The sequence below is a fragment of the Acomys russatus genome, chromosome 18 (genome assembly GCF_903995435.1).
Source record: "Acomys russatus chromosome 18, mAcoRus1.1, whole genome shotgun sequence".
Classification (NCBI taxonomy): domain Eukaryota; kingdom Metazoa; phylum Chordata; class Mammalia; order Rodentia; family Muridae; genus Acomys; species Acomys russatus.
This window is the reverse complement of record NC_067154.1, coordinates 1188880-1211527: the sequence shown is the minus strand read 5'-3', so window position 1 is coordinate 1211527 and position 22648 is coordinate 1188880. Positions and strand designations below refer to the sequence as shown.

General features: G+C 46.8%; 1 protein-coding gene across 1 annotated transcript in view; it reads right to left on the bottom strand.

Moving 5' to 3' along the window:
• Fgf9 (fibroblast growth factor 9) overlaps positions 1–22084 on the bottom strand; it is a 38701-nt gene extending 16617 nt beyond the window's left edge. The window contains exons 1-2 of the mRNA XM_051160637.1: positions 21034–22084; positions 11481–11584 (exon numbers count right to left, since the gene is read on the bottom strand). Of these exons, the coding sequence (XP_051016594.1) occupies positions 11481–11584; positions 21034–21310 (381 nt within the window). The 5' untranslated portion in view covers positions 21311–22084. The remainder of the gene's footprint in view (positions 1–11480; positions 11585–21033) is intronic.
• Positions 22085–22648: the final 564 nt, after the last annotated feature.

The window sequence follows — 22648 nt, the reverse complement described above, 5'->3', positions numbered from 1 at the left end:
CGGCAGCCCATCAGCACTTGCTAAGGATATTTTATGAGGCAAACTCATCAGCAAAAGGCACAGAATTTAAAAAAAAAAAATGCACAACACTAAACAGATGCCCTGGGGAGAGGCCCGAGACAAGAAGGCAGGGCTTGACCTTTGACCTCAGCTGGGAAGAAGTGTGGAGGAGCCTCACTGTTTTTCTTTCTTCTCTGCACAGGTTACAAACAAGTGTGAAAGTGAGACAAATGTAGACTTGAGGGTTATAAGAAAAATTTAGCAATTACACAAATCCCACTGAAGTAGATGGCATGTACCAGCAGTGACAGGCGACCAGTAATGTTTACTGAGGTTTGAAAGAAAGCCAGGAGTGGGAGAAGGGGTATTCAGATGAGCTTTGCGTGAGTGAATATATGTGTGTGAGTGGAAGAGAAAGCATGTGAGTGAGTGAGTGAGTGAGTGAGTGAGTGAGTGAGTGAGTGAGCAAGTAAGTGAGTGAGTGAGGAGTAAGTGAGGGAGGGAGGGAGGAGTGAGTGAGTGAGGAGTGGGCGAGTGAATAGGTAAGTGAGTGAGAAGTGAGTGAGTGAGTGACTGAGTGAGCAAGCAAGCGAGTGAATGAGTGAGTATGTGAACAGGTGAAGGAATGTGTGGGCTGAGAATGAGTGGAGAATGAGTTTTGACTAAGTGTGCAAGTTAGAAACAGGCCGAGCCCCAATTTGGAACCACACTACCCCATTGCATCAAAAACTAAGACAGAAGCTCTGTGACACAAAAGCAACGGAAGACACAGGCTCCAGCTGACGAGGAACAGGGGATGACGATGACGAGGAGTGTGCAGATTTAGAGGGAGAGCAGGTGGGAGACGCCAAAGAATATGAAGGCCATGGGCCTGTGTTCCTACTGTCCCTAACTGCCATCTGGTTGTCCACCCCAATTCGCACACTAATTGGGCTTCCCCTGTATACACCAAGACTCAGGACCAGGGGAAGCAGAAGTCAGCTGGAAAAGCGTAGAAACGAAGCAGCCAGCATGTAGACCCACTGTGTATTTCAAATGTAAGCAAGAGCCACTCAGAAGCCAGTCCATTTTGAATTCTTAGGGGTTGTCATCAAATGTATTCTTTCAACCAAAAATCACTTACAAATGCAACCGCTCTAAAGTTCCCTAACACTTTCTATCCAGAAACAACTCCTGCACTCAAATAGTTAGGAGCCCCAAGCCATTGTGTCAAGTCTTTTAGTTCCAATTAGCTACTTAGAAATTAAATGCCAGGAAGAAAACGAGTGTGTGGGGAAGGCAGGGAAAGAGAAGGGATGGAAAGAGGGAAAAACTTGTTCAGTAATACACGTCTAAGTGTCCTACATTTCTTTTCATAGCTCAAACGCTCATCTGCTTTTATTGCTGAACAACATTGCATTACCTAGATGTGCCAGGGCATTCAGCTATACCCAAGCTCACTTAGACACTCACCTGCTAACGCACATCTTAGTTGCTTCCAAATATGGAAAAGTATAAATAAGACTGCTATAAACAAAAAGGGGAAAGGGAAGAGATTTGGAACCCCACTAGAGATACACTCATCTAATATTTAAATAGGTACCAACTACATTCAAGACTTTAAGTACCATCAGTAACTTGGGACACTAAAGCAACTGAGATCCCCAGATGTTCAGTTTAGGCGTTGTCAGTTTTATCAAGCTTCCCAAAACCACCCTGCCAAGCCTTCCCCATGTGGCAGGTCAGGTATGGAAGGCTCCCGAGCCTGGAGAAAAGCCATTCCTTAGCCTGATCCCTGGATCCAGAGCCAATGCCCTCCAACCTTTCAGAAGCAGCTCATAATTAAATCTGTCCCCAGCTGGGGTTTGGCTTGGACAGAGCACTGGCCTAGCATGGGTGAAGCCTGCATTCGGCCTCCCGCACCACAAACAAAGATAAAACAAACCGAAACCCTTCACAACACAGCAGGAGAACCTCCAGGTCAGCTGCACCCACTCAGCACTCAGCAGCTACCGGACATGCCCTCAGTGCGCCTCAGTCACAGCTGCTTTCTGCCCTGCCCAATAATGTCACCCTGACTAAAACTAAACACCAAAACTACAAGATCAAAAGATCATTTCTCAATACCTAAAGGCCAGAAGTCTGGTCACTAAAAGAAACATATATGTCATGAAATAAAAACTAGGTACTAACACAACATCCTTCAGTATCCCATCCGTGGGAGGAATATGAAACTATTTCTCTACCATGTGGCTAACTTCAGATAGCATAGTATTTATTCACACAAACAAACGGCCATATTGTTGAGGCAGGGTCTCATTTAGCCCAAGCCAACATTTAGCTCTGGTTTAGCCTCCTTCTATGTACTGCCATTAGAGGCAGATAGCACCACACCCCATCCTGAGGTGCTAGGGGTTGATCCCAGGCCCTTGCACATATCTGTGCCACCAACCGAGTTACAGCCCATGAACGGTCACTCCTAACATGTACATGCATGAAAGGACACTTGCTGTTTGTTTTACCCCATGTGACACTTGCTCTCTTGTGTGATCTTAAGTCAGCAATCCATTATAAACCTTACTCATTGTCTCCGAAATAAGCACACTATGAACTAAGGTGATCTTCCAAAGTAACGCCCTTGATCAGCTAAGAATTATTACTAGGATTTGAGAACTGGCCACGCACTTACGGACCGTAAGATGGTGCTTTATCACTCACAGCATGGTCTGAAAGCCACCCATTCCCGGAGCACGCCCGATATTGGCTGATCATTCAACAAATGATCCTCTTCATTTTCTTCCCATGAGCTGTGTTCTCTCAAGATTCTGAATGGAACATGTCTGAACATCTCCCATCAAAAGAATTTGGAGCCAATCACCAGAAAAAAGGAATCGCTGCCCTCAGTGGCTCCTCACTGTTTGCTAAGCTACACCAACCACTCCATGGACAGCACAGCGACGCCCTGCCTGTTTAAAAGCCGCCCCAGTAGACTAAGTGAGCACAGCCTAACATGTCCTGGCTCTCTCCTCTGGTCAGCCTGTCATATCTGCCACTACCTAGGCATGGAGAGACCACAAGAAACAAGCTCTAGGAGGGCCACTTCCTCTTCATTTCAGTGAAAAAGTAAAGGAACAGAAAGCAAAGAGAATCCTTGGGATCCTTGAGCTGACCTCGTAGCCGTCTATGACCACAGAGCTCTCCTTCCACACTTGTGTGGTTAGCCAACCACAGAACAAAAGTGTACAGGAAAACAGTTCCATGTCCTGACCACAGGCAGATGTTTTCCATAAGCAATAATAGAACAACAACTATTTCCATAGCGTTTACACTGTAGTCTTTATCACAAGTCATTTAGAGATGGCTTAAAATTCTAGCGTCTGTATGTCCTGCGCAGATACTATGAGATTTTATATAAAGAACCTGAGCATCCAAGGATTCTGGCATCCAAAGAGGGTCCGATAACCAACTGTATTTGGGTCCAAAATGACCTTCAGTACTAAATGGTACTGCTCCCCACGTCAGGACAAACAGTAGAAGAAAAAGACCTACTTGGTCCACCATGGTAGGTTTCCAACAAGTGAACACTAGGAAAAAAAAAAAAAAAACATCGCTAGGCCTCGCAATAATTCAAATAGGAAGGGAGGGGCACATGGATATCAAGATATCTCCCATCTTGAGAACCTCAAGTGAAATAACCAGTCAGCTGACCATGAGCAAGGCTGAACCAGGGCTGACAAGGACTTATGTCACGGTGAGAAGACCTCACTGAAGTGACACCATTCATACACTAAACCAACCACACCAGCTTGAGTCCTGTTGATCCTACAGGTCTATTTCAACAGATAGCTTGGATCTCAGTTGTCCAAGAAGTGTGGGGATAAGGAAGTCAGGCCTAGTCCCGTAGCTGTATGGACACATAGTAAAGTCAGTATTGGTTTCTCAGGATCCAAGATATAGTCACCCCTCTGTACCTGTGAGTTCCATGCCTACAGTCAAGCAACCACAGATCAATTTTGTTAAGTCTGTATCTGTTCCAAATATGTACAAACTTTTCCTTGTCACTGTTCACTAGTCAAAATGTGAAAAGTATTCCCATAGAATTGTGTGCTGTGTCAGATACTATGGACAACTGTACTTAGGTACATGGTACAGAGTACAGTGAGCTATCTGAAAATGGCCAGAAGTCTACAGGAGCATGTGCACAGGTGCAGTGCGGGTATTGCGTTACTTCATGTGAGCCAACTTAAGCATATGGAAAGAGATCCCCGACATGTAGCAATGTGCTTCATGGTGTTTTGTGGTTTGCTGTGCTTGCTCCTATTTTTAAAAGATTGACGTACTATTCTTCAGTTTGGGGACAGACTGACCGCAGGGTTCCTTACACTGACCCTACAATATGGAGATGTCATATAAGAAAGTATCTGGCCCATATGTCTCCATTCAGAATCAACAAGCCTCCTGCCCCAGGAGTGGATTCAATTAAAAGAACATTTATAGTCATTAGAACCACAGTTGAATCCCATTGTACCTTGGTTATAGATTATACAGATTCAAAGGAACCAGGGTCCAAGGGTATCCCTGAAAATACAACTAAAGACACTAGCAGACACCTGTCTGAACAGGCGCCTGCGTTGGGATATTATAGGATGCCTCAAGGTGCTGGCCTGAGCTACAAGAGCTAGCCCTGAGTCCTCACTGCGCCTGCAAGTTCTGGGCCTCAGAATGAGTCAGGTAGATTCTCTTGTTTTTATTTGGTACTTGAAAGAGATGGCTGCCATGGAAAACCTGGATATTATAGTTGCACGGCCCCATGGCACATGGTGCAATGACCGCCTGACGCTCCAGCACACGGCTGGAGCAGGCTGAGAAACCGGGTCAGTGAACATTAACCACACGCCAACTGCACACACTGTGCATGCCTGAGCCTCTGGGGGACAGAACGCTTATAGAGAGAGACGCTGGCCTCAAAATCTTCATCTAGTAAAAGACCAATAAGAATGAAATGTGAAGCCAAATACAAACCCACACTGGAAACGGCAGCATTTCTCAGTCTGGTGCTGTCCCCTGGCTCACAGCCGCATACCCCACCCTCTAGGTTTAGTGACTGCTACCTTTCTCTAAATGAGAGGATCAGATGCTTGCGGGCTTCTTGAACCAGATTCATTTTTTTCCCCACAGTATTCCTTTCAAATAGACATTTGTTACAGTCAGTTATTCTTGATGTTTTAAAGCACCTTGATAATTATTGGATAATTTAGATTAAACCCCTAACAGTAACCACTGAGCCATAGCTCTAGTCTCTTTGAGATGAATAAAAGTGACAATGGCAAACTAGCACTCCTAGTTGTCTCGTCATATGGAGGCACACGCATGCACATGCGTGTAATCTAATATTCTCTCTAACTTTCAACCAGACTGGATTTTCTGATCTTTATGTAGCTCGAGTGTTATATGCCCTAACCTGTCTTTCCACTCTTTGTTGAGACCTCTAGCCATCCCTCAAAATCCACTTCAAATGCTACAACACACATTTCCCAAGTAGTTGTTGAAGTGCCCCTCTGTGGCCCCCAGACACTTGAGCGTTCTTCAGTGGCAGCAAATCTCACGCTGCACCGCACTATTTACAAAGACGTTTCTCCTGCCAGATTCTGAGGGCTGCTCCGTGGTTTGCACTTTATCAGAGCACAAGACACTGAGTTGACGTGAATGTCTATGAAAGGCAGGAATGAAAAGGGCACACAGAAATCGAGACTACAGTACAACATCCAAACCATACCCAGGGTGAGAATTATTTGACTTCTCCTTCTACTTAAAGTGTGTCTCATTAGCAACCGTTCCCCAGTTTCTACACCGTCATCATAATAACCTTTCTAGTTTTTCCAGGATGGCTCAACCACTGGATTCTGTCTCTTTTCATCTAGCCCAAGGGCGAACTCAAAATGGAAGGCATGGAGAGCAACAAACCCCCAAACACAAGAGCACATCGCTGCGTGCCACAGTAGTGTGTTTAACAAACGCAACTCCTGTTTCCCCAAACCTACTTACCTTCGCTCATGATGACACCCATCTTGTCAAAGCTTCTCCAATGTTACCTTCATTTTAATACGACGAGCTGTGTGTCACCTCACACAGGTAAGGGTGCTTAGTAACAACCTCAGCACCTGTTTCTTCTCCTCCCTCCTCCTTCCTCCCTCCCTTCATGGCACTCTGAATAAACAGTTTTGGTCACTCCTCATTTCCATGGCCACAGGGGTCAGAATAACCATAAGCCATAATGGGGACCAGGAAAGGGCCTCAAAGGAAGCAGAGTTCCTACCCTCGCTCTCCAAATCTCCCATGCAAGGGACACAGCAAAGGGGAAACCTTGCCGCTGGGAAGCTTTCCTCCCAGTTCTGCCCAGTGGAAGAGGAAAGCGCTTGCTGCATAAACGTTGTGTGGGGTGAGTTGGGGGAAAGGCATGGGAAACACAGACTCCAGCATTCCGGAGGTCCTCCTAGACTTCAAACCTCGGCCGAGGTGTCACACCCACACTCTTCATCTTAGAAAAGAGGCAAATGAGAGATGGCGCCTGCTCAGGAGCAAAGGCAGAATGGGAGCTAGGCTATGCTCCGCCCCAAGCTCTGCTCCAGCTGTAGCACCTTTGGGCTATGCACACCAGGAACAACACATGCACAGTGCAGTTAGACATGGGACTGAGGGGAAGGGTTTCTCTTACAGCTAGAATCCCGAGCCCGCACCGACCATACAGGCAGAAATATATCGAGGATTATACCTGCACAGCTGGTAGAAGAGAGAGAAATCAAGCGCCGTGCTATTCATTTCACCCTGAGAGGCATGTACTGAACACCTCCCACCTGGAAGGTATTAGGTAACGTTAGGAAGTAAAATATGAACTGGGCGTGGTGGTGCACACCTTTAATCCCAGCACTCAGGAGGCAGAGGCAGGTGGATCTCTATGAGTTCGAGGCCAGCCTGGTCTACAAAGAGAGTCCAGGACAGCCAAGGCTACACAGAGAAACCCTGTCTAAAAAAAAAAAGTTGAGGGACCAGGTGGACCATAGTGGACCTTTGGATCCACTATGAGAAACACACTGGACTATCCTACAAATTGTACTGTTGCCTGAGTAAGGATGAAATTGTAAAAAGGAGGCCCCCAGGAAAAACAAGACATGCTAGCTGGAATAAGCAGACCCACAACTGGGGCTGTGAGGAAAGCTCCACAGAAGAGGTAATATTGTCATTGGACTTTAATTAAAGAGGGCCATTTCTCTAGGTGACAGAAAGGTATCCCAGAGACACGTCAACCTGCTCACATGCACAAGTCAGACTTCATGACACATTTGGGGAACAGTGAATAGATTCAAATGACATGCGGAAGCGGATGCGAAAGATGACACGTGAGATGCAGACCCAGGCAACGTGCTTAGCGAGAAGCGCCGGGTGTCACACGGAAAAGGGTGGCATGTGCTTGCTTCTGGGCAAGTGCTGGAGAGAGAGAGCTCAGGGAACCGCTGATGTAGGTGTGAAAAGTGACTCTGACATCACTGTGGAGAAGGGGTTGATGCTGCTGAGAGGTGCTGGGGCAGGGTCACGTCTGAAAACATGTTTCCACAGAGAGGTCACAGCACACAACGGTGTCTCTGATAGCACTCTGTCCTAAAAGGGATCTCCACCCTGAACACTCTTGACCCAGGACACAGACGCTATGTGTCCCTTGCTCTCTCCCACTGGAATTCATAACTGGGGCAGTCAGCTGACTGCGGCCACAGGGAAGGTGGGTAGAAATCCATTATTTTGTTTAGTTTCTGGTTGAGGATCTTGTTGTAGTTTTGAGACAGAGTCTCACTATATAGCCCTGGCTAACCTGGAATTGTAGACCAGGCAACCTCATAACTCAGAGTGCTGGGATTAAAGGCCTGTGCTAGTGCCTGGGGTTTGGTTTTTGGTTTTATATTCTTGGGGTTGTTTGTCTGTTTGTTTTTACTAAAAGAAAGCATTTAATTGGGCTTACAGCTTCAGAGGGTTAGAGTCCATGATGGTAGGCCAAAGGGATCTAGAAGGAACAGCTGAGAGTTCAAAATTCAAGTATCATGACTTGTCTATGTAGCCCAGGCTAGCCTTCAATTTACAGCAATCCTCCTGCCTCACCCTTGTGAGTGTTGGGATTATAGGCATGTGCTACCATATCCAAGAAATCTGCTTCTAAGTGCATACTGTATGTGTTCAGCAAGCCCTAGAGGAGGCAGCTGAGACTGACAGAGCTACACAGTTTGGGCCTGACTTCCTGCAGTATTGTCCCTGGTATTCTTGGGATCAACCTTTAATCTACTTCCCACCCTGTGCCAGTACTGGGATGCATGCAGGTAAGGGGATAACCACTATATAAGGGGGGAGGGTGCCCCAGAAGCCACTGAAAGCATCCAGAAGGGAGAAAAGCTCAAGCCAGTGCAAAATCTCGCAGATGACATTGCTGAACATGGAGTTAGATGCGCTCTCCCTGTCAGCCAATAAACCTCCTCAAGGTGCGACTCAAACTGGCCAAGCCATCTGACAGGCTAGTCATTGGGCAGCTGGGGAGAGCACTCCTGAGGGGCATGCAAGGCAATCCTTGGAGCAAGGAACAAACGGTACAGCCTAGGCGTGGTTAATTCAATCACTACATTCTGCAGAAACACTTATTTTGATGCATATTTTATGTTACAATATATATGAACTATATTTTCTATATATAACCTAAAATAATTTAAAATTCATATCTTGAGATGACTATTCATTGGGGGAAAAACACCTTTTTAGGGAGGAGTTTGTACTCAGAAAAGTTTGAGGACCGTTGTGATAACACAGTCCCCACCAGGTGTGGTGCTTCATGCTACAATCTCAGTGCTGAGGAAGACACTGCATAAGGGCTGTCGTGAGTTCAAAACTACCCACGACTACGGAATGAGGCTCTGTCTCCAAACAAATAAACAACAATAAAAAAATAAATAAACCTATAGTTCCTTCAACCCATTAAGGGCAGAATTTCTATTCAATATACAAAAAGAATCATTGTATTGTATTTAGTTGAGATTGACTTAATTAAATCCACCTACATGTCAAAAATGGGGAAAAAAATAAGAGCATGTCAAATGGAGAACGTAGTTCTGTAAATGTTTATTTTAAACCTTTTTACACCTACATCTTATGCATGTATCTTTGCACTTAAAAGTACCAGCAAACTCATTTAGAAAATAAGTCATTTTATATATGCCAAGACCTGGATTTCAAAGTCTAAATTAAATTCTATACCTAACAAATATTTTTAAATAATTTATTCTCTTTCTCAAGAAGCACTTCTAAAAAGTATTCAAATATCTAAACCCATTAACTATAGTGAAAAGTTATTCCAAAGTAGAAAAATCACATCCTATGACATTAAAAATAATGTGAGTTATCAGCAGCCAAGATATGGAACCCGTTTCATTGGCATATACGTGGACAAAGAAAATATGGCACATGTTCACAGTGGACGTCTATTTAGATATGAAGAAGAACTGATTGTGTCATTAGTAGGGAAAGAGATGGGCCTGAAAATCATGTTGAGCCAAAGAAGCCAAACTTAGACAAAGATCACATTGCTTTCATATGTTCTCTCGTTCTCTCTCTCTCTGTCTTTCTCTCTCTCTCTCTCTCTCTCTCTGTGTGTCTCTCTCTGTCTCTGTCTCTGTCTCTCTCTCTCTCTCTCTGTCTCTCTCTCTGTGTCTCTCTCTGTCTCTGTCTCTGTCTCTGTCTCTCTCTGTCTCTCTCTCTGTGTGTCTCTCTCTCTGTCTCTCTCTCTCTGTCTGGTGTGTGTGTGTGTGTGTGTGTGTGTGTGTGTGTGTGTGTCTGGTGTGTGTGTGTGATATATCATGAAGCTAGAAGACGTCTAAAGGGAAAAAGACACAGAAAGGAGATAATGCAGAGGAAAAAAGACAAATAGCACATGCTTTCTCTTACATACAGAATGTAGACTTAACAGTACTTATTATACATACTTATGTATGTGACACGAAAACAGGATTACTGCATGAGGGAAGAAAAGGAAGGAGAGATGCAAGGAATGGTAATGAAGGAAAAATATAAGCAAAATTTAACACGTGTACAAAAATATAATAATGAAACATTCTTTTGAATACTGAAAATTAATTTGAAGGACTTCCAAGTGTGTGAAACATTCAAATTATACAGGATATAATTTTTTAATTTATGATTTGGGGTAAAACTTTGCACTACATATGTATATACATATTTTTAAAACAGGATATGGGGGCTAGAGAGATGGCTCAGTGGTTAAGGGAACTTGCTGGTCCTGTTTCCATCACCCACAGGTTCACAACCATCTGTAACTCCAGTTCCAGGAGCTCTGACGCCCTCTTCTGACCTCTGAAGTTACTGCATGCACATGGTGTGTACACATACATGCAGACAAAACATTTATACAAAAAAAATTTTAATCTAAAAACAGAAGTAGGATATGGATAATAAAAAAAATATATTCTAGGAAGATGTTGTCTTTCGATAATATTGGCTAAGGACTTCCAAGTGTTTCCTAGTCTGAACCTCCTCTAGATTTCAGCTCTTGCTGAGTACCAACCCAGGTTTTCACTGTTCAAGTAGAGTGGATTAACCGGTCACCTGACCAACGATAATTACAATGGAAACCTTAAAGTTATTTTGCTCAGAACTTTACTGTTGAACTCTCTTAGTTCCAAACAGGAACTAATAATTCATTCACCATATTCATATGTTTAGAAAAAATATCAAACCCCTACTGTGTTCCATGCACTGTGATGAGCCCCCGTGCTGGGAAAACTGGAGAGACGCAAAGGGAGAAAGCCAACCACCTCGCAGAGCAGAACCAGGGACTTGGTATCACTCACAGCTACACCCCAGGATCAGGCACAGTTCCCAACAACTGGCAGCTCACAACAAACTCCCCATGGCCTCAAGGACCTTCCAAGCTGGTGAGGAAGGAAAGTGAGACTAGGGAAAAGAAATTTATGATCCTTGCCAATAACTACAAAGCTGCTGGACCCTTATTCACATACGAGACTAACTGACAATAATTTCCACCTCCGTCTCTCCCACATAATGAAAATCTTGCGTTGTTCAGAGAAAGGGTTTAGACTCTCACTGCACGGCCTATTTCTAGTTTTAATTACAATGCTTGGCAAAGCTTGGGGATCGTTTCAATTCATTTCAAAAATAACTCCCATTCAATACAAGAAGATGGATTTTTCACACTCGTGAATTTTTATTTACTTGATAATGAAGATGGCTTGGCCTATAAATAAAGCATTTTCTTGGCAAATTTGGTCTAGTGAAGATGCAGAATTGTAATGAAACAGCATGCTTCAGAAAGCAGAAACTCCTGCTTGCCTGCCAGACTCAGTTTCCCTTCTTTCTAACTCTTATTCAACCTAGTAAAACTGCAGCTCCAATCAAAGGAGGGATGTGGGGATTAAGTGTCCACTGTCACTTACTGATCCGTACAGCTCTCCTTTCTCGTTCATGCCGAGGTAGAGTCCACTGTCCACGCCACGGATGCTGACCAGGCCCACTGCTATACTGATAAATTCCAGAATGCCTGTAAGATAAACAGCAGACAAGGGAGAGTTAGAGCTCAGAGCATGTCCCCAGAGCCACAGCATACCCAGGGGCCCAGCTTCTGACCTGGAGCACTTCACACAAGACTTCTGCCCTGAAAACCTGATGTTCCGACTAAATTCTACCATATCATAGTGAGACACTAAGTTATTATAGCTTACATAATAGCTAACACAGCATAAAATAATTAGAATTGATGGCTACATCAACATTCTACATGATAAGTCTGATGAGACTAATGTACATATTCTAATGAGCTAAGAGTATACTTGAAGAGGAAAATGCCATATTTCTACTTTATATATGCAAATTCAGGTACTTATATATGGATATCTTGAACTTGTACTTACTCTGGGACTGGGAGAAATAAACATATACATAATGTATATATTGTATATACAAATGTGTATGGATATATATATGCACATAAAAATAATGGTGTGGGGTGCTAATGAAAGCCTTCACCAGCTTATGCAAAGAATGGTCTTGTTCTCAATTGTATAACACTATTGAGCTCCATTTGAAAAACTAAAGTACCAAGCACACACCTCAAATATCTCTGTATCAAATACCAAATATCAGAGTATTGATTCTTTTCTGTTCTTGTCTAAACCTCAAAAAAAAAAAAATAGTTAAACAATCAAGACAGCATAATATTAAGGGGGAAATGCTGGCTCAAAAAAAAAAAAGAAAGAAAAAAAAATGCTCCTGATTAAAATAACCACGGATAGTCTATCCCCAAAGCAAATCAATATAGTGATCTCTTTCACTTCCCTCTTTTGCCTCACTAAAAATAACAACACCTAAGCTGGGCATCGGTTCAGAATTTTATGGCCACACAAGTGCAACTTCAGCCTCTCCGAGTCTACTGTTGCTTTAAGATGGTCATCCCACAGGATACACGGATGCTGCTAATCATCTCTATGCTTGGCCGTGCTCCCACTTTGGTTATAAATTAAAGTTCTACACTTTGTGTAGATCTTGTATCAGTGCATGCCAAATAATGAGCTCTTATTTTGAAAATATCTTCAATTACTGAGAAAGTGTACATACATCTAAGAGTGTAGTAGAAGGAGAAAAAAAGCTTACAGTAACAGTGTAAGTGATATACATAGATATATATTATACATATATATTATGTGTGTGCAAAAAGTCTCCTGTGACTAATGAAAAAGCACTTACATGGATTTTTAAACAATTAATTTTCCAACTCTCGTGGACTAGACTGGGCTGCCCTCAAATGAAGAGTCTGACTCCATAAATCGAGTAAAGCAAAGGATTAAGTCAGAAGGAAACTCAGTTGCAAGGTGATAACTCACTCTTGTACACACAGTATCACTCCTTCTTGCAGACACAGGGAATGTTACAAAGATCCTCATGCTGTGCTTACAGACAGCATCCGCTCACATGCAGGAACTCATTCTAACAGAACATGAGACACATTTCAGCTACTAACCTGTACCATTCGTGGATCCACCCACCTCACACAAGCCAGTGTGTGACTGGCCTTCCTTCCTTCCTTCCTTCATAAAGCCAGTGAAAAGACTGAAGAAGCAGTATCTCCTCGAGATTCGCCATACAGGAGATACACTTCCTTTCTGATGCAGTCATTTTATGGCATGGTACCATTTCTAACCCTTCTAGCTCAAAATAATGAAAATCAGAACATTGTATTGCTATTAGGGGCCACTTAATCAAGACTCTCTTCTTGGTACCAAAAAAAAAAAAATGAACACCCTAATGAAGGTCATACAAATCACAAAATTAACATAAGGACATATTTCCTGTCTGCTTTCATTACAAAATGAGACAGAGAAAACATTTCACCCATTTTAAGGTCTGTGCAATTTAATTTACCAGGTCGACGAGGAAAGGGTTAATCATAAAACTAAAAGCCATTTGCGCCCCCTGAGAGGCTACATGGTAGAGAGCTAATAACCCACCCAGAGCTCTACCAGATGCAACAAAGAATATAATTTCCCAAAATGACCTGACTGTCAGGTCTGAAGAACAGCAAGAGTAATCGTCATGACCATAGTAAGGACCGCATAAGAGCCAGAATGCCTAAGCATGAGAGATCCTTTCTTCTCCAGGCTTTAGGACAATTCTGGGCACTGCAGTGTCTTCAGCCCCGGTGTACAATGACAGAGCAATTGAAATGTCAACTGTCCAAGTCAGTCAGACTGTAAGGCCTGTCTCCTTGAAGAGTATGCACACTTCACAGTTGACTCTGATGTTTTGGGTTTTGTAGCTGTAATTTCTTGCCATTTTTATACACTTGGCTTCTGAGAGTATTGTTACATAATATGGGAATGAAAGTATTAAGATATTTACCTTGGTTTTTTTTCCTGGCTATTAATAAAATGGCTAAAATGCACATGCATTTGCATTTTCAGTCAATAAACTATTATTGGGGGACTACATTAACCAACCACCATGCCACTTAGTAAATATAAAATATAAAATACAAAATACATATATAAAATATGTAGTGTAGGCCCTGACTCCCAATCAGTGGTAGTCCTTCATTATCTGTAGAGAGACATTCCTTGCAGCCTGAAGCCACAGCACCCCAAACCCTATTCATACTGTTTCCTCATGAACTCGTGACAAAATTTAATTTACAAATTAGACCCCCCAAGGGGTTAACAATAACTAATAATAAAATAGAACCAGTATCAAGCAGTGTAATAAAAAGTGTTTAAAACTTTTAAATTATTTCTGGAATATTCCAGTTAACATTTTCAGACACAGTAAAAAGTAAAGCTAACAGGGTGGGGGTTATGTTATAGGAAGAACAAATAAACGGAAAGCATGGTGACAGCGTGGCTCACACAGTGGGAGGCAACTGTGTAGGGAACAGGTGTATCCGAAGACCAGTGGTTTGTTCCGTTACAGAAAAGCAAGTCAGAAGAGTATCATGGAAAAAAATAAAATACCTGAAATGAGTCTGGGGAGCTCTTCCAGCAAGAAGCAGGACCCAGTGACTCCAGGTAGAAACATTCCATCACCTCAAACCATCATCCATATCCCTGAAGCTCCTTGAGAGTAGTGACCTCAAAAAATAGTCCAGATTTTTATGAGGTCAGCCCCATGACCCCAAGGGCAGGCAGAACACCCACATGTGTGAGTCACCACTTTTCTCCCACACCCAGAAAAACGCCAGTGTGGAAAGGTCAGGGAGACCTGGCAGCACAGGAGCCAGACCCCACCCCATTCAGACCGGAATCTCTATCCTTCTTGGTACCACCCTGTCCACAGTGAACCTCTACAACCCCCCACCAGATCAACCGAGCCCTCAGCTGGAGCAAAACAAGTGCCTCAGTCTTCCTTGATGACAGAGCGCTCCCTTCGTACACTAATCTGTTTACCCATGCAAACCTGAGTAATCAACATGGACAACAGTAGGTCGGTGACAACCCAGGAGCAGCCGTCCTATAGACAGGGATGTTTCAAGATCACCGATCACCGGAAGGAGAAAGAGGGGACTAATAAGAAGGAAAGAGGGAAAGAAAGACAATAGAATGGCCTAAAACTGCCATGTTGCCCTATCTCTCCTAGCACACACAACCTAGGTAACATGGGCTCAGAAAGGTCACAGTGGGTTGCAAGTAGACTAGTGACATTTGTCCACTCTCTTCCATCACAGACAACCATTCGGTTAGGAGCCACCCAGTGCCTCTCGTGAGGCTGATAAGGCCAAGGATCGCTGGTCACAGAGTTCTTCGGGGACTGTGCCAGATTAGGTCTCCCTCTTCCAAGTCTCACTGACCACTAGTGATTGGAGTGTCTAGCTCTGTCCAATAGTGTCACTAACATCGAGTTAGTGCACCCTCCTAGAGTCTGCTTATGCTGTGCCTCACCTCTAAAGCCAGCCACAGGAAATGGGACAGTTGGCAGATCTGTTGCACCCTCTGTCTGTGCCCTTTTTAGATCAATCAACAAAATACACGAAGACAGTACTTTTCACTTTTGTTGACCATCATAACAAAGTGATAATTGTCACACAATTTGGCTGCAGGACATAGAGAATTCAACCTCAAACTAACCAGGAACCTTCCGCTCCGCTGGCTAATTTTCACAGTGATAAACGGTGTTATGCAAACCGCTGGAGAAGAGATATCAGTATTACCCTGCATGCTATATTACAGACCTGCTAGGTAAGATGTGCCCACTGGTACAACAGTGGTACAACTGTCACAGGGGTAACCAAGTACTCTCTGCTTAGATTTGAGGCATGAGCCTCAGGAGGGAATTCACACCTGATACTGTAAACCTAGTCAAAAGCCTGTGACTGGGCCCAGAGTAGAATCTGTTTTTGTGATTTTGCTAAACAACCATGTTGTTGAGTTCCCTTTTAAATATTTATGTTTCTACTCAGAAGATCTACACTTCTTTCAACTTTGGTTTCTAGCCAAAGCTTCTTTTTGCAATGGGAAGCTGCTAATGCAGAGACTCCTAATTAGTAAAGTGCCTAGAATGCGTGACTGCGCATGCTCAGCCCTAAACAGGACATCTGCATCAGCATCGACCTCTCCAAGGCTCAGGGAATGCCTGGGAAGAGAGAGGAGAGACTATGAGAGTCAAAAGATAAGAAGGAGCGCTGTGAAATGCTGTCTTCTGGGCATGACATGGCTGTTGTACTCATGAACTCCTAAAAAATGTGGTCCCCTTGCACAGGACCAAGCCAGTCAGCATTCTGGCAGGGATGGGAGAGAAGCTCATGAACTCCCACACCCCTAGCCCAGGAGCTTTTGGCAGTTGACAGCTACTAAAGGAGGAAGCACCATTTTCCTTTGAGGGTGTGGCTGCCCATAGGTTATCCCCACACCCATGTGTGTGTATGGGCTGGACTAACTGGACGCAAAAGGAGGAAGAAGAGGAAGTGTCCAGGGGGAAATAAGAGGCAGATATGGTCAAGATTCATTGTATAAATATATGCAGTTCTCAAAGAGTAATATACAACAGCATAGTAGAGCAGCCATTGGTCCTCGCTACTCCAGAAACTCGGGCCAAAAGACTGCTTGAGCCCAAGATCTCCTCATAGTGATCCTGCTGACGACACTGAAGAAGAAAAAAACAAGGAAGAGGAAACTGAGGAGGAAGCGGGGAGAGGGGAAAACAAAAACAAAAAATGGGGAGAAACAAGGAAAGAAATAGCCCAGATTTTACAGAGAAACATGGCATGAGGTTGTCAACGGCGAAAGGTTAAACTGGACATCGTGATGCAGGCCTGTAATCCCAGTACTTGGGAGGTGTAGGCGGGCCTGTCTACTTCAGACCCAGTCTCAAAAGTGGGTGGAGAGGTTGGGTAAGCCGCTTCCTTCTCTTCCACAGGTTCCTGATCCTGTGCAGTAGCCACCTGGTCGTCACATAGCTGAAACCTAGGAATCCCTGCTCTGGCTTGAACAAACCTGGATTCCCTTAGGAAAGGGCAGCTCAGTGGATACCCAAGTCTTCTACAGCAAGCCAAAGGGCAGCTCTTAATTAGGAAGGTTTTTTTCCCCCTCTACAGTACTGAAATGCCAAGGTGCAAAGAATTGGATTTTTGGTTTTTTTTCTGCAAAACCCTGCAAATAAGCTTTTAAATTTGTTGTTGCATTGTTCTTTTTAATCACAGCGTTAGCTTTCTCCTACTCAGTACCTCCTAACATCCAATTTCTTTAACAGGGCCTCAAAAGGCTCACCAGTAGGGGTGTCCATTTAGGGTTCTAGTGACCTCTTGAGTCACCATGCCCATGCCAGGAAGTAGGTCTGCTTCTGCTTCCACAAGTCCAACACTCACTTTTTAGTTATGCTGCGTTGCCTACTTAATTTTTGCTCTCTGTCTTAAAGCTGGCAAGACCAGAAAGCCCTCCCAAGTGAAAAACATATACTCACAGCCCATCATTCAGAGACGGGGACCCCCAGCTCCCCTTCTCCCACCTCCCTTCACCCCCAAGGAAAAACAAAGGACTCCTGAAGGTCCCACCTTCAACTCCCTGCCCGGGCTGCAGGCCCCGCAGCCCTGAGATTCCCTCATCCCCGCATCTCTTGGACCGCCACCGCCTGGCTAAGCTGAGCTTGCCCGCAGCTGCAGTCACCTGCGGCGGCTGGGGGCGGCAGCAAAGCGTTTGCCCAGCACGTTTCCTTCTGCCATTCCTTTTCAGGTGGAAAACGCATCATCTATTTTAATCGAGGTGTAAACCCACCCCACCTACAGCTACTCTGAAACCCAGGGAAAAGACGAAGTCCCCTGGGAGGGGCCAAGGAGGCGCGGAGGCCTTGGCTGCGGGGATGGTGGGTGGAAGGTAAAGCCTCCGTGGCGGGGACGCCAGGTGCGCCGGGCAGCCCCTCCGCCCCGCCCAGGTCCGCGCCGCCGGGTCCTAGCGCCGATACAACTCCCTGCGGGCGGGGCTAGGGACGCAAGGCGCGGAGGCTCCAGGCACAAGCACAGCGCTGCAGAGGTTGCTAATATTGGGACCTGCCGCAGCAGCAGCAGCAGGAGACCGCGCCACTGCTGTCACCCCGGGGGCCCGCTTCTCACTGCAACCGGATGAAAGACTTAAATAACCCTCCTTCCCCACCCCCACTGCGCACAACCGCCCACTCAGCTCCATCCAAACGAGGGTGAGTGGCACCGCCGAGAGCCAAGCGCGCCCTTCCCCCCGCGGCAGACACCCGAACGACCTGCTATATTTGCACCCGGGGTCCCCAGCATGGGCCGGGGCTTCCGCTCCCCTCCTACCAACACCCCGCTACACACACACACACACACACACACACACACACACACACACACGCACGCACACACTGTGCGGAACCAAAGAGTAGAGATGTCACTTCCTCGGCGACACCTCCAACCTCTAGGATCTAGGCGGGGTGAAGAGATGGAGCTTTTTGTTTGATAGTGACGGTTCTGTGGCGGTAACCTGCAATGCTTGCCCGCTGACCCCTGAACGCGCGCGCTCCCCGCCCTCGCATCCTAGCTCAGATGCTCAGTCCCAAGTGCCCGTGGCAAACGTCCTATCTTAAAGGTGGCTGCATTTTCAAAAAGAAAGAAAGAAAGAAAGCCGTTGGGGGAAAGGTACGTGGAGGGGCCCGGAGTGTAAGGGCTATTCCGTGACCTGGGCACAGTTGTGAGGCACCCAGGGTTGGGACGGGAAAATTCACACAATGAAGGTGGCCTCGGCCGGCCGCAGAGCCCCTGCAGCAGTGCGCTTGGAGTGCGGCCGGCCTTTTGCTACCCCAAGACCAGCTCCAGATCCCTTTCCTGGGCTAGTGGTTAACAATAGCATGCCACCCCCCGCACCGCCTGCGCGGCCCTTTGTCACCCCACCCCCACCTCTTCCCCTGCGGCTGTGGCCTTGCCAGGCCGAGAGTGGAGGGGTCCCCGACCCACCTCCCAGACCAGAGGAGCTCTACGACTCTCCCAACCCCGCTGCGCGCTTCAGAAAGAAGGGGGGGAGGACCCTGAGTGAGGCCCCGAAGCTCAATCCCGACCTCCAGTCTGTCCTCAGTCCCCTCCACCAAGTCTCCGGGTGCGGTGCACGCCTCCGGTGGTTCCCACACGGCACACCACCACCCGGCTTCCTCGGGCGGCGGCTGTCAGCGCCGCCAAACCCGTACTCATACACAAAGAGAAAGCAAAGGGACTGAACGTGAGCAAATAAGAAAAGTCAGACACCCTACACGCTGCCAGAAGGGTGACCGCCCCTGTCCTCCCTTCCCTGGACCCCAGCGGTCCTCACGGCACTGAGGGGCGCACTGGAGCACAGTGGAAAGGGAGTTAGAACACGAGCGCTCTTAGGACCGCGCGGAGCGAGAGCGCTGCGGGGCCCCGGGCTGAGCCCGCACCTGCCGGCCTGAGCGCGGGAGGGCCCGGCTCCCGCTGCCCTAGGCGTCCAGCTAGCAGCCCGGCGCCCCAAGTCACTCAATCCCGGCCACCACCGGCTTCCTGCTGCCTGTCTTGCTCCAAACGCCGGACTCGGTAGCAACCCTTAAGGTGCCCAGCAAGACAAGCACTCCAGTAAAGTTTAGTCGCCCCCCCCCCCAGCGACGTTTACTTCTGGGGTGGTGGGAAGATTGTTGGGTTTCAAAGGAATAATGGCAGCGATGAGCTACCCTTTCTGTCTTTAAGCAGCTAGGGGACACGAGTCAGTTTGGGAAATTGATTGAGCAGCCTCAGCAATGAGCCTAGGGCCTCGAGAATCTGACCTATCCCCATGCAGGCCTGAAGCTTCCTCACCTCCGGGCAACATCCACGGTCCACAAAATTAAACATGTAGCTTAGACTGCGTCCAACATCTGGCATTAAAACATGAGGAAGAAAAATCACCACAGGACTTGGTTTTACGATCTAGTCTAAGTGTTGTCAGGTGGGTTCACTCTGGAGTTAACTCCGTCCAACAGTCTGGTTGCCCAAAGTGTCGTGTTTTTGTTTTGTTTTGTTTTGTTTTGTTTTAAGTAAGAGGGAAACCTAGATTCCACACACCCCGCCCCCCTCCCCAACCCCAGGCAGGAAGGACCCTGGTTCGCTGACTTAGCACTGCACCGCTGAAGGTGCCCGCCAGGCACGTGTGTGCAGGCATGAAAGTGGGAAGAGTCCCCACCTGAGTCTGCAGCCTCCGATGCTGAGTCACAAGTACCCTGCTCGGAACAAGAAATCTTCGGAATGCCCTTTAAAATGAGCCTGCAGCTTTTGCAAGCGCACGCAAACACTCAACACCAGAAAGCCACTCGGGAAACCCACACAAGGCTGCACACTGTGGAAATTAAAAAGCGGAGGTTGAGAGTCAAACGGGTGGAAGAGTTAGCTCTCCCCTGGTGGGATTTCGGCCCCTTCCCAGGTCATTCCCCGCCCCCCCCCCAGGCAGCCTCTGCCCTAAAAGACGACCTCAGTGCTTCCCCCACAGAACAGCCAGCAACCTTCGCTTGTGAGGCTTTCAGACCAGCACCAGGAATAAACAACACGCTTAATGTCCAATTCACGGAGAATTCTTATTAGAGGAAAAGGGAAGGTGAGAAACTTAATCTGAGCAAGATACCAGCTACCCACAGGAAACTAAGTGCATTTTAAAGTTCTTAGTGGCTAAAGCTAAAACTCGTGGAAATGAGTCCATTAAAATGAAACTTCTTAAACCTGATCTTCTTGCTATCTGTTGGGGAAAGAAAACTTCAGCTTTGAATTATATTCATAACTCATCCCCCCCCCCCTTTAAAAAGAAAGAAAGAAAGGCCTTCAGTGTAGACTTGCACCAGTGCCAACCGCAGATCTGCAATTCCGGAGGCTTTTTCCCTCCCCGGGCTGGCAAGATACTCAGAGGGGGGGGTGGGTATGAATATGAGACTGTATCTCTTGTAGCATCCCCGCCTAGCCACCGCCTTCCTGGCAGTTAACAATCTGAACGTGTCACCACGCGGACACTGAGGGGTTAAAAGCATACCTACCGAATCGGCTGTGGTCCTTCCTGGTTCCCTGGATCGTACCGTTGGGGAAGATTTCTAAGTGAAATCCCGTCCTGCAGTACAGCTGCCTCCGCCTGAGAATCCCCTTTAAATGATCCAAGTCCGTGACTGCGGGTCCCCGGGGCAGCCCCCCTGCTTCAGACTGACCCAGGTGGTCACTTAGCAACACCGGACTGTCCACCGGCAACACCGGTACGTTCCCGAACGGTACCGCGTCCTGCACACCGAAATAGCTCCCAACTTCACCTAAGGGAGCCATCAGAGGACTGGCTTTTAAGCACAAGAATAAACAATAATGATGGTTTCAACCAGGAGACACAAGGCGAGGTATATCCAACTCCCCTCCCTGGCTGCAGTTGCAGAGAGAGAGGGAAAAAGAAGGGTTCTTTTCTTCAATCCATCCAATGCATAAATAAAAGTAATCTGCTGTTTCTCTGGCACAGGTTCAAGGTCAAACCACTGATAGTCTACGAAGCCACCACTTTATACTCACACACTGACATTGATCAACACAGCTATGCATCGCTACATATGGAGCCTTGGCTCTCAGCAGGCAGGAAGGTCTTCATCCCATCCGACCGTAATAAGGGGAAAAAATCCGTAGTTTCTCCATTTGCCTATAGATCAGAATGACCATAGCAACGTGAGTGCTTGGGCGATATTACAGGGATTTTTAAGATGCTCGGGCTACGTCAGAATTTACGGATCCTGACTCTAGAAAGGCATGCGCTGTTTTTACTCTCTAGCCGACTCTGCAGACATCAGCATGACTCCTTCAAGGGGGGGAAAAAAATCTCACGTTGGCGGCGGCGACAAATCTATCCTCCCAGTCCCTCCTCCAAAAAATAAGGATAATATAACAAAAAGAAGAAGAAGAAAAAAAAACTTTCGGCGTCCAATGCGAGTATCCAGAACGCTGCAGAGGCTCTGCGGAGGTCCGGCGGCTTGCAATGAGGCGAGCGGCAAGCGGCGGGCAAGGACCGCGTCCCGGAGCTCGCGTGCTGCCCGGGCTGCGGCGAACAGGTGTCGCCGCGCGGGCCGCGCAGCGCCGTGGCCGCGGAGCGCTCCTCCTGCGCAGCCCCCGCCGGCGCGCAGAGTGGCGCAGGCGGCGGCATTGGGCCGGGTTTAAGGTAGCGCGGCGGCCGCCCCGCTCCGCCCGGTCCTAGCGCCCGCCCTGACTCCCGAGCCGCTCTTCCGCAGGCTGGGCACAGGCGGGCGGGTAGAGCGCGGGACTTCTCGGTGCGGACGAGCTAGGAAACCCGGCTATAGAGACAGGAACGCGGGAGACGCGGTACCAGTGGCGGGAGGCAGCAGCTTGGAGACGTTCGGGTCACCTGAAATCTAGCTCGCTACAGAAGCAGGGTCAAGAGGGAACCGGGAAAGCAGTTTGTTTTTTTTTTTTTTTCATGGACTCTGTAACCTTGCGTCGCATAATAAAATAGACTTAGAGGTAAGGGTTGGTGTAGGGAGCTTAGTTGGACTGGGCAGTTTCTCTTTCATTCTTCAGCCAGACTCACAGGCGTGCAAACTATATTGAAGGTAAGACAGTTGGGTGTGAGTCAGATTCTCTTCTCTCTCTCTCTCTCTCTCTCTCTCT